General features: G+C 35.3%; 1 protein-coding gene and 1 non-coding gene across 2 annotated transcripts; one reads left to right on the plus strand and one right to left on the minus strand.

Moving 5' to 3' along the window:
• The first annotated feature begins 2,343 nt into the window (after positions 1 to 2,343).
• On the plus strand, positions 2,344 to 4,920 carry LOC113706589 (disease resistance protein RPM1-like). The gene has a single exon (XM_027228515.2). It carries the CDS (start codon positions 2,344 to 2,346, stop codon positions 4,918 to 4,920), a length of 2,577 nt encoding a protein of 858 aa, XP_027084316.2.
• A 6,978-nt stretch (positions 4,921 to 11,898) lies between these two features.
• Positions 11,899 to 12,005, minus strand: LOC113707495 (small nucleolar RNA R71). The gene has a single exon (XR_003452224.1). It is a non-coding gene; the product is annotated as a small nucleolar RNA R71 (small nucleolar RNA).

Below are 12,005 nucleotides of genomic sequence, written 5' to 3' on the forward strand. Positions count from 1 at the left end.
AGTGCTTTCTTCCGCGTAACAAGCTCCAAAGCTAGTATGTCATCCTCAGTTTCATCATTAGTAGAATTTTGAGTGATACTAGAGACAATTTCTTCTAAACTTGATACCTTTGAACTTGTATCATTTTTCATTCAGATAATTCATTAGATAATTGATTAAATGAGTGTTTTTTTTTATTGAAATGTGAGTACACTAGACAGATTAATAAATTATTAATTTATCAATTAATTAATGCCTCTTTAAATCAATAGAATTTGTATCATTCCAAGGTTGTTATTTATAGAGATTTTATTGTAAAGAATAATCAGTAATAATAATACTTCTCACAGTAAAAGAAAAAGACTTTCTGAAACAAGTTTTTGGATTGTACATTCGCATATGAAAAATTTTACACTCGAATATATAAGCGATTGTCCCATCTTATGGCCTGATAGCCATAATGCTCGACTGCAAGAATAAAAAGAATTGAAGTCTCAACCATGACGAGAGATTTACGTGCCTTCAGTCATTCAACAGGTTTAGTAAGTACATATTCATAAGATTGCAGTACATTGGAAATAATATGCCCAGTTCAAGAATATTCAGCATCGACTAAAGCTCTCAGGAAGCAAAAATTTTTTAGACAAAACTTTATGGTTCCTGCAAAAATATTGTACTTCAGTTAAATCATCAATAGAAGAATCGCAAAGCATCAGATCTTTACTTAAAGTTCACTCAATTATCGCCAATTATGCCTTTCTTGCATCTTTGATCTTCCTCGATTTGTAGTCTAGAAGGGTCTTTCTTCATCCATACACAAAGTTGCAATCGAGGTCCGTAACCAGCAAATGTTTTATGAACTAATTGAAAACAATCCCGGCATGACCAATTAAGACATAATTGCTCTCTTTGGGAGGGGGGGGGGGGGGGGCGTGGAACAGAGATGCAAGAAGAAACAGAAAAAAGAAATGGTTTTACTGTAGAAGATGAAATTCTCGTATAGAATTCATAGAAGGCTATTAGTCAAACGTATCTTCAATTGTTTAGTTTCCAATTTCCATTGGCATTTGATATCCAGTATGATGCCAAAAACCTTAGAATTTAAAGATTCCTTTCCGAAAAAACAAATCAAAATTTTATCTGTGCCTTCTATAATAGGTCAGTATACTAATAGGTCAGAAATGCTTGGCACATTTCTTAGGTTATGCTCAATATGCTTTTCTCTTCAAGGTAGACTAATGTCTCACTTTTTCACTAAGATGAATTTATGTTATTTTGCAACAAAGTGCAAATTTCAAGAACAATATTCTTTGAAATTCATATCATTTTTGAATTGGCTAAGGTCATGAAAAACGCATATTCTATGCACCAAAAAAAAAAAGAAAAAGAAAAAGAAAAAGGAACAACATAAATGGGGAATTGAACAGAACATCGTAATATTGTATATCTTCCAACTTAAAGAGTCAAAATTTTATCTTTGCCTTCGTAGCATAAATGAATATGTATTCTATATGCTTGAGCCATTGCTTATATTATTCTCAATATGCTTTTCCTTCCAGGTGGACTAACCTTTCATGATTTCACAATCATTACGTTACTTTGCAAGTATTATGCCAATTTAAAGAACGATCGTCTTTGAAATTGATATGATTCTTGAATCGGATAGATTATGTAAGACACATCCTTTATAGCACAAAAAAAAATTACATTTTTTCCTTCAACTCTTGCAAGGGAAAAGGGGGAAAGGGAGAGGTGTGAGAGTTGAACCAGGGACGTCATTGACTAATGCCTCTACTTCAAGGTCATGTTCTTTTTCTATCTAGTGGTTTTACTTATAATTATAGATAGATGTTTCTTTTTAGAGCAAGTTAAGAAAATAAGAGAAGGGAATTGAATATTATCTCAAGATTATTAGATTCTATAAGACAAATACCTTCCTTTCCTACTTAAAGTATCTAATTTTTTTTTTTTAAAAAGTAAATTTTCTCTATGCCTTTCTTAGACCAAGAGAATAGCTATCCTTTGCCTATTTCTTAGGTTATGCTCTCTATGCTTTTCTTTTCAAGTAGACTAATCTTTCACTTTTTCTCTACAACAAGTTTTGGTCATTCTGGGCATACTACCAATGTGCCAAATAAAACTCAATCTGTATACTGGGAAAGGAAAAAAAAACATATTTTCCTAAATTCATATAATTCTTGAGTAGCTATTCTTTTGAAATCATATCATTCTTGAGTAGCTAATCTTTCACAACCTCTGTACTACAAAAGAAAAATGAAAAACAGCACATTTTCCGAAATTTGCAAAAATTCTTGAAATTTTCTTGATAAGAAAACTAGCACTCAAGAAATTTTTTTCAGCAATATGGCTGAGAGTGTTGTAGGCTTTCTGATTAACCAACTCTCAGCCTTACTTTCCCAAGAGACCAAACTTTTGGGGGGACTTCGACCAGATGTTCAGTTCATCAAAGATGAACTCGGGAGCATGAAGGCTTTCCTCAGACAAGCTGAAGCAAAGGAGGACAATGACTCTCAACTCCAAGAATGGGTCAAGCAGGTTCGAGAAGTTGCTTATGATACAGTGGATGTTCTTGATGATTTTGCCTTCCGCTTTGCTCGTGGACATGCGGATGGATTCATTGGCCGTGTTGGAAAGATCTACAACTCAATAATGAATCTGAAAGCCCGCCATCAGATTTCTTTGGAGATAAAAGATATCAAGGCCAGAGTTGTAGAGATTTCTGCAAGGCATCAGAGGTACCAGTCTCTGTATGGTACTCAAGAAATAGGCTCCAGCTCTTCCAATGTGGCAAATGCAGATTATGATATTCGTGATCAGGCACTCCTAATTGAAGAAGCTAAACTTGTTGGCATCGATCAGCCCAAAAAAGAACTCATTTCTGAAGTCCTTGATGACAATTCCCACTTGAAAGTAGTTTCAGTGGTGGGAATGGGGGGACTCGGTAAGACCACCCTGGTGAAAAAGGTCTACGACGATGCTGTTGTGAAGAAACAATTTCAGAGCCATGCCTGGATAACCCTTTCTCAAAATTTTCAGTTCAATGTCATCATCAAGGACTTGATTCAACAATTGTACGAGGAAATCAGACAGCCGGTGCCTCCGCAAGTGGAATCCATGAATCGTGTTAGACTGAGTCAATTTGTCAGAGACTTCCTCAAAGAAAGAAGGTACATCCTTGTCCTTGATGATGTGTGGAGTCTAGATGCCTGGGAAGCTATCAAATACGTGTTGCCTGACTACAACATCGCTAGTCGTGTTGTATTGACAACACGAATTACCGATGTAGCTTCTGCATCCTGTTTAGCATCCCATGACTTTATCCATAAGATGAGTCCTCTCTCTTATGAAGATTCTTGGACTCTTTTTTGCAATAGAACATTTCAAAGTAATGGTTGCCCTTCAAATCTAGAAAAAGTTTGTAGAAAAATACTAAAAAAATGTGAGGGCCTACCACTTGGAATTGTTGTAATGGGTGGTGATGGTAAATGGATAGCACTAGGATTTGTAGAAGAAGAAGAAGGAATGATAGCCACTGATATTGCTATGAGATATCTAAAAGAACTCATCAACAGAAGCTTAATCCAAGTTAAGGACACATGGTATGATGGCCAATTGGAGGAATGTGGTCTTCATGATATTTTGCGTGAAATCATTGTTTCAAAATCTAAAGAGCAGAGCTTCACAGCCATAATCACTGGATATTGCACAAGATGGCCTGACAAAGTTCGACACCTGGCAATCCATAACTTCACTGGTAATCCTCCACAAGGCTTCAGCAGCTTAAAGTGTCTTCGGTCCGTGGAAACATTCGGGAATAAAGATTTTCTCACAACTTCATTTTTGTCCAAGTTTTTATGTGGTGGTCCCAAGTTCCTGAAGGTTTTAAACTTAGCAAGTGCGGAACTGGACAGCATCCCAAAGGCAGTTTTCAAACTATTTCATCTCGAGTATCTGGATCTAAGTGGCACCAGAGTTAAAATCATTCCAAAATCTATTGGGCAGCTTCAAAACCTAGAATCTTTCAATCTGGCCGAAACCACTATAACGGAGTTGCCCGTGGAAATTCTAAAGCTGAGAAAACTCCGTTCCCTTGTCGTAGGCAGAATGGGTGATTATTCAAATAACTTTTCAGTTTGGGGCTTTAAATCTCCGGATGGAATTGGAAAGCTTACCTCCTTGGAAGCTCTAAGAATTATAGAAGCAAACAGTGGTAAAATAGTAAGGGAGATTGGGAAGCTCATTCGGTTGCGAGAATTATCCATCACAAAGCTGAGGAGAGAAGATGGAAAGGAGTTGGTCTCCTCCCTATTGAGGCTGACCAACCTTCGAGAGTTGTATATCTACTCCATTAAAGAAGAGGAGACCCTTGATCTCCAACATTCCGTCTCTCCAAGACTTGGATTTCTTACGAGGCTGTCGCTGACTGGGCGTTTAGAGAGAGTACCGGAATGGGTAATGTCACTTCAATCCTTGGGCACTTTAGCCTTGCTGAATAGTGAGTTGACTGAAGATGAGAATGCAATAGACTGCCTTGGACACTTGCCCAATCTGGTAGACCTTGCTCTCTCTGGTGCTTATGAAGGGGAGACATTGTGTTTTAAGGCTGGAGGATTCCCAAAACTCAAGGAATTAGGCATTGTGCAATTAAAAAGACTGAAATGGGTAAGCGTGGAAGAGGAATCGATGCCCAATCTCCAACAGTTTGTTATTGTTGGTTGCAAGCTTATGGAGGGCCTGCCTTTGGGCCTCCAAAACTTGACCGAGCTTAAAGTTCTTGCATTGGCTGACATGTCTGATGAGCTAATCCACGAAATACAGAATTTGGATAAACAGAGTGAAGATTATCAGACAATTTCTCATATCTCTCAAGTTTGCATTGGACACTGGATAAATGGTGAATGGAAAGAAGAGTTCCTCTAAGAAAAGATAGGTAAAGGACAATCTGTTGCAGTCATCAACATTTAAATTATGATGTTTGTTGTCAATTGCTTTTTCCTACTTCTTATCCTTGTAATAAAATCATGACTCTATATTGCTATTCAACCATAATTAGTTCCTTAGATAGTTAGACATATATGTGTTTCTACGTTTATGAATATTGTGGGATTGCCTGTTGCAACAATTACAAGTTCAATTTTCCCTCTTCTATAATTGAAAATGGGGAATAAATTAGTAATATGGATAAATTTTCATTAGGAGTAGGGAAACCTCGCTAATTCATAAAGGGTATATACATTATTTCCTGGACTTCTACAGAATTTGTGGTGACGTTTTCCTTTTTGGTTTATTAGTAAATCCCTTTTTCTCCTTGTGGCAGTAGTGTCCAAGCGTCATTTTATGGATTAGGAACTTGAATGTATACTTGATGGACTAAATGGAAAATAAATATTTTTGGAAATGTGGGGGACTATATTTATCATTTTCGCTAGTAAGAGATTATTAAGGATGTAAAAGTCCAAAACGAGAGTGGAGAATGCTGAGATTTTCAAATTGATTCAATGATCAAGACTGGGTCTCTTTTTGCAAACAATTTCCAAACAATAGTTCATGCCTTTCTTTTTGCAAATAATTTTTGCCACAAAAGTTTTCAATAGATTCATCCACCTCCATAGATATTTTCATGCACGTTTTCATTCAAATCAAAACATTCACTGACAAATTCATCTTCATCAGTTACCTAAAATAATGTATGCAAATCATAATTTTCAACTATATCAAAATTTTCAAAAATCTCTCACATACCAATTAACATATCTTCTGTCAAACCAACTTCCTATGTCAAACTTAGGATTGGACTCATAATCAAGTTCCATAGACATCTAACCAAAACCATTCAAGTGATTGAGAGTCAACAAAGACTCTCATATAATATTCTGCATAATCATGGATTTCTGCATAATTTTGATAAATAACTTTGCCTTCTTTTTTCTCATTTTCTTTTAACAAACCACAGAAAGGATTTATTTTAAGAATATTATCCAAATCACATCCTTTGAGATATTTCTCCACTACTGGCTCCCATTCTAATCTTTCATCATACGTACTTAGTGTGTGTAAAATTTTAATTTTTGTACTATTGATAAATTCTCTTTCCATGGCAGCTTGAAAATAATTTGTGTACCTTCACAAATAACTTTTTTTCCCCTACTTGAATTTCTCGGCCCACTTGCAGTAACAATCACAATCAATAATAGAGTCCCCGATCACTACAAAAACACTTGTGATCCAATTCTTCAATATACACAGGTACTGCGCTTCTGTGGTATAAATTTTTCTATCACAAACTCTGTATACCCTCTGGGTATCACAAACACTCTAGAATCAAACTTTTGAACCTAGAGCCTTGATACTACTTGTTAACACAAAAAAAAAATCACGTAGGGAAGAGATTAAAAGCTTCACAAACTAATAAACAAGAAGGAATTGAAGTTGCAAACACAGATAGATGATAAACAACTCACTAATACATATGCAAGAACCGAATAAGGCACGAATGTATTGGAGCAATGCTTAACATATGCTACTGACTCAACTTTTACATGGGATTGCTCAATTGAACCTTCAGCCATAAGGCCTATATAAAGGAAAGAAGCTAACAAATCCTTATTAGACTTTACTACAATAAACTTATTTTAATTAAAACACAACTTAACTCAATTCCTACACCAATTTTGGCAATAATTCTATTCTAGTTACTAAATAAAAATATATTTCTAAAGCTACTAAATTTCTAAATATGCTTGATTTATTTTTTGTCAATAGTTACTTTGTTTGTGGTTTATTTGATAGTGCTGGTGATCACAGAACACATAACAGAGCAAAAATTTATCTTCAAAATTTATAACTTGGTCTAATTAAAAAAAAAAAAAAAAGAAACTTTCAGTTCGGGTTTGATTTATCAAGGTATTCAATTGGGTTGGTGTTGTCTTTTATATTGCTTGTAACATGAAGATTGCTTTGGTATAATCTACCAGCAGATTACAGTTTGGAGCTGCAAAATTCGGAACGGATTAATCACTGAAATATCCTCTTGTAGCTTTTGTTTCAAACTTTACATTTAAAAAGTTCTACAGCTTTTGTATGATATATTTGACGAGCTAATTTACAAAGTACGAAATTTGGATAAGCAAAGTGAAGATTATCAAACAATTTCTCATATCCCTCAAGTTGTCAGTGGATACTGGACAAATGATCGATGGGAAATAGAGTTCCTTTAAGAGAAGAATAGGTAAAAGACAATCTCAATATTTGACTTACAGTCTTCGATGTCAATTATATTTTTAGGGGAAAAAAAAAATCTAGTTGTGGCCTTCTTACTTTTTCCTACTTCTTATCTTTCTAATAAAGGCGTGACTCTAGATTGTTGTTCAACCACATTTAGTCCTTAGATATGTATGTGTTTTTATGTGCATAAAGATTTGATTTGTAAAATTATCTTGATTCTTTGTAATAAATCCTTTTCTTTTTCCTTTTCTTGTGTCTTTTGTTTTTTGATTTTGAAAAAGTTATTTTTTTTGCTCAAAAACAAAATTCGAAACAGTGTTCTAGTATCACTCTTTCAATTAGGATAGAGTGGCAATTTGTTCCAAGTCTCAATGGGCTACCCATGCCCATAGAGACTTTGGACGAGAGGGGTATTATAATTTGATATTGGGTTTAAAATGGGACAAATTTCAATTGTACCCATTAATTGATAGGAAATTTTGGAAAATACTTGGGTACTCATTGGGCCCAAATATCTCACCAAAAAATTTAATTTATTCAAAAATTATCTCTAACAGTTTTTCTAGTCATACCAGCGAATATAATCTAGTAGTCTTACTCGTCATGATCCACAAGAATTTCTAGCATTTCAGTCAGTTTAGACCTGCTATCTTTGGACAATGATGAGGATAAATATTTAACAACCTAAGTGCCTTGGCCATCTTGATATCTGTTGGAATATGACTATATATCTATTTTTTCCTTTATTTGTTAATTTAATTTTTGGTGGGAATCATGAGTATAAGGCACTTGCATGTTTATTTCTTGTTAGCTATTTCCTTTGCCTTTTTGTTTTCATGCTTTTGAGGAAGTGAAAACGTCAACTTCATATATGAATAAACCAAAATGTTCATTCTTTTGGTTTAATCCAGGGAGAAGATATGTTCATTCTTACCAAAATGTCATATCTTTTTTAAGCAATTATTGATCATTCTAGAGTGTAAATCAATGTTATTCAGGCTCAGTGGACTAATTTGATTACCCAATGCTGCTACTTGCTAACTCAAAGATCATTTTTTATGGTAATATGATTTTGTCGGAAATTGCATTACACTCCCCATTTGATGAAAAAATGAATTCATGAAAATACAAATTCACAATAAGACTAAAAGAAATTTAATAAATAAAAAATATTAAAGTTATATAAAAAATAAAAAATGAATTAAATATTTTCAAGAAACGTGAGGGACTATATTTAGCATATTTCCTAATATATTACTAATGATGTTAAAGTCCAAAAAGTGGGCAGAGAATGCTTTCAAATTGCTTTGATGATCCAGACTGGGTCCCTTGCTAAGTCCAAATTATGTGATACAATAACAGATATTAATATATCATCCTATATATCTCTAAGTCACTTTCATCCGATATTCTAGAAGAAAAGACCCCTGCAGCGTTTCATCCGATATCTCTAACTGCTTTAACGTACGCGGATATCTTTTATGATATCATTCTTCTTTTCTCAAGAACAAATACATATCTTGACAAAAGTTTATAGAACCAGCTGAGTTGGCCGCTAGGAATTTAAAGCTCTCCTTGGATGTAGCGCTTGCATTCTTATCTAGGCTTTTCTAAATATTTCAATAGCGGGTGCCTGTCTGGTCTGATGTTAGGAGGTTAGGCATTGAGTTCACATTCAGCCTTGAATTTAATCACATCTTTTACTTGACATCAGTTGCAGGCTTTCGTAGTATTCCATCAAATGCAGCGTAGATGCCAATCCAAATTCCAAACTAAGTAAATGGAAAATTTGACTTAAAGGATTACATGAATTAGCAGTTCAAGAAGTTGACTATTGGAGGTGATGTTCTTGCTAAATGCAAAGGTTCAACTAAAGACAACAGTGGATAACTAATCTAAAAACGCAAATACATAAATTCCACCCTTGCACATTTTCGTCCCCTGTTCCTCACTCACTTCGATGCATGATACCAAGTGAAAGGTCATTTTCCTGCTTACGCCATGAACAGGAAGAGAGGATACTAGTCAACTTCTTATGAAACATCAACACAGGAGAAGATGCATATGCTTTTGTTGCATATATGCGTTATCCTCGTTCTGAGTAGTTAACTATGCATATCTGCTTTTCTGAGCTTTAATTCTTGTACGCAATGGCATATGAAAGGAAGAATTTCAGGCTAGCTAGCTCATCTCGTTTTTTGTTTTCTACTCTCTTTCATATCTTTATTATTGCTTCTGCTGCTGCAATTCATTTTAAGACAAGTAATGAGACAGACTACCAATCTCCGCTTGACATCAAGGGTCTAATAAAAGGAGATCCAGTCCAGGCTCTGAGCTCCTGGAATGATTCCATTCATTTTTGTGATTGGCGTGGTGTCACATGTGGCCGGCTTCATCAAAGAGTCACTGTCTTGAATATGTCACCATTTCAGTTGGTTGGTTCTCTTTCCCCCTCCATGGGAAACCTTACCTTTCTCAGAGAACTCAATATTCAGGATAACTGATAGGGTATTAATTGTTAGTAATTTTATCATTAATTTTCCTCTTTATCCTTGCCAAATATTGTTTTAATTGTCAATATATATTTATATTTGGTATTTGGATATAATTTCAGAAAGTGGAGCAGAAAAGTGCTAAAAGGGGACCTTCTTGAGAAGATTTCTCCACACGTGAAAGCTTCTAAAAGCTTTCCACCATTAGCCCAAATTGTGCAAACCAACGGAATTGCTGAAGAATTGAATTGATATGATGAAATCCACTAGCAATAAGAAATCAAGCGGGGACCACGTAGAAAGTTTGTTCTTATTGTGGGAGATATACTCATTAGTCAAGGTGTTGGCTTTGATGATTGAGCTTTGGCTTTGATGATTGAGCTTTTCTAATTTGCTTCCTACGTCACTAGTTCTATTAGGAAACTAGTGCTAAAATAAAATAAGGGAAAGGCACTAGACGAGTGCTATATAAGACATTAGATTAGTTTCTCTCTACAGAGAGGAAGATAGGTAGTCTTAGTCATAAAATAGGATTTTGTTCTTTCATGTTTTGTGGGATGTGAAGATCTCTTCAGTTGGTTTGTTTTGTATTTTTTCCGTCTCTTCCTTTAGACTAGTTTCTTTCATGAAACTAGTTCTATTTCATTAGATTACGGAGACTAGCAAGAGTTATTTATGTCTATGAATTCAATTGAATTGCGTGGGAATTTTCTTATGAGGCGTGGCTAATTTTCTCCTCTAGTCAAGGATCAATACGAAGACGCAGTCCCATATATCTGTGAGATCTAATTAATTTTACGTGTTCCTTAATTTGTTAATATTTGCATGTTTTCTATTTTAATTTCCATGGGATTATTTTGTTAATTGGATATCAAGGGACCGATGTGCAATTTGACTTATTAATCTCTTGTAATCAATTAAATCCGTAATTGTTTAGTTGGTTAATATTAGTGACAATTAGTATTTTCACATACTAGGGGAACATGCAATCTGATTTAAATAACCCTCGTAGCGTGTTATTAATTTGGGTTAGGCTTTTCTAGTTTTTAATGCAATTAGGAAATTAATTCCTACGGTCGTACCTAGGAGTATTTCCTGGTTAGGGGTAATCAATGGTCGTACCTTGGTTATCAATAAATTAAGGAAAAGCTGGTCGTTAGAGCTTATCGACGACTATAACTAACCTGTTAATAAAATTAAGTGAACCTTCTTTGCATCAATGATCGGATGAATGGACTGTGTCTGCGTAGTTGTATCCTTGGCTAGAATTTATTTATCATCTATTTAATTGCTATTTACAATTGTATTAATTATTTATTTATTTTTGGTTAATTATTTTTAGTTAAATTGTTTAATTGTTTATTTTTAATTTCATTTTGATAAAAATCCCCCGTGTCTCGAATTTAAAAAGAATCGAATTTTTTCCCAGTCCCTGTGGATTCGACCCTGCTTACTACTATACACAGAAAATTTATTTTTCTTAAGCAGGTATTTATTATTGCACAGGCACGACACCTGTCAATTTTTGGCGCCGCTGCCGGGGACTGGCGTTAATTATTTGTTTCTTTTTAAAATTCATTTTTGTTCTAATTTTCTGGTATTTTTTTTCTAGTTTATGCCTCGCTCTTCTCGTACAGGCGAATTAGTTTTTGACCCTGAAGTAGAGAAGACCGCGCGTAGAACGAGGAAAGAAACCAGGCGGCTCAGAGAAGAGCAATACGGTATTGCACCTCAGGGACTTGATCCAGAGGTTGAACCGACAAATTTGTCTGGTGACAATTTGAGTGATTCAGACCAAGAGGAAGTCACTATGGCAAATGCACGAACACTAAGGGAGTTGGCTGCTCCTGATTTAAATCAGCAGCCCTTGTGCATTACTTTTTCAAATTTAAATGATGACACTCCCTTTGAACTAAAATCTGGTCTAATTCATCTCTTGCCATCTTTCCATGGTCTACCAGGTGAGGAGCCCTACAAGCACTTGCAAGAGTTCGACGTCGTTTGCAACAGTATGAAACCCCCGGAAATTACAGAAGAGCAAATAAAGATGAGGGCTTTCCCCTTCTCTTTGAAGGACTCTGCAAAAGACTGGCTCTACTACCTACCACCTGGTAGTATCACCACGTGGGACCAACTGAAGAAAAAATTCTTGGACAAGTACTTTCCGGCATCTCGAGCTGCAAGCCTAAGGAAGGAGATATGTGGCATCAAACAACACCCAGGCGAGTCACTCTATGAGTACTGGGAGAGGTTTAAGAAACTGTGCACCAAATGCCCTCAGCATCAGAT

Source organism: Coffea arabica, chromosome 8c, assembly GCF_036785885.1.
Source record: "Coffea arabica cultivar ET-39 chromosome 8c, Coffea Arabica ET-39 HiFi, whole genome shotgun sequence".
In the NCBI taxonomy this organism is placed as follows: Eukaryota; Viridiplantae; Streptophyta; class Magnoliopsida; order Gentianales; family Rubiaceae; genus Coffea; species Coffea arabica.

Coding starts and splice junctions, on each gene's coding strand:
- LOC113706589 (XM_027228515.2), top strand. CDS start 2,344: ATGGCTGAGAGTGTTGTAGGCTTTCTGATTAACCAACTCTCAGCCTTA.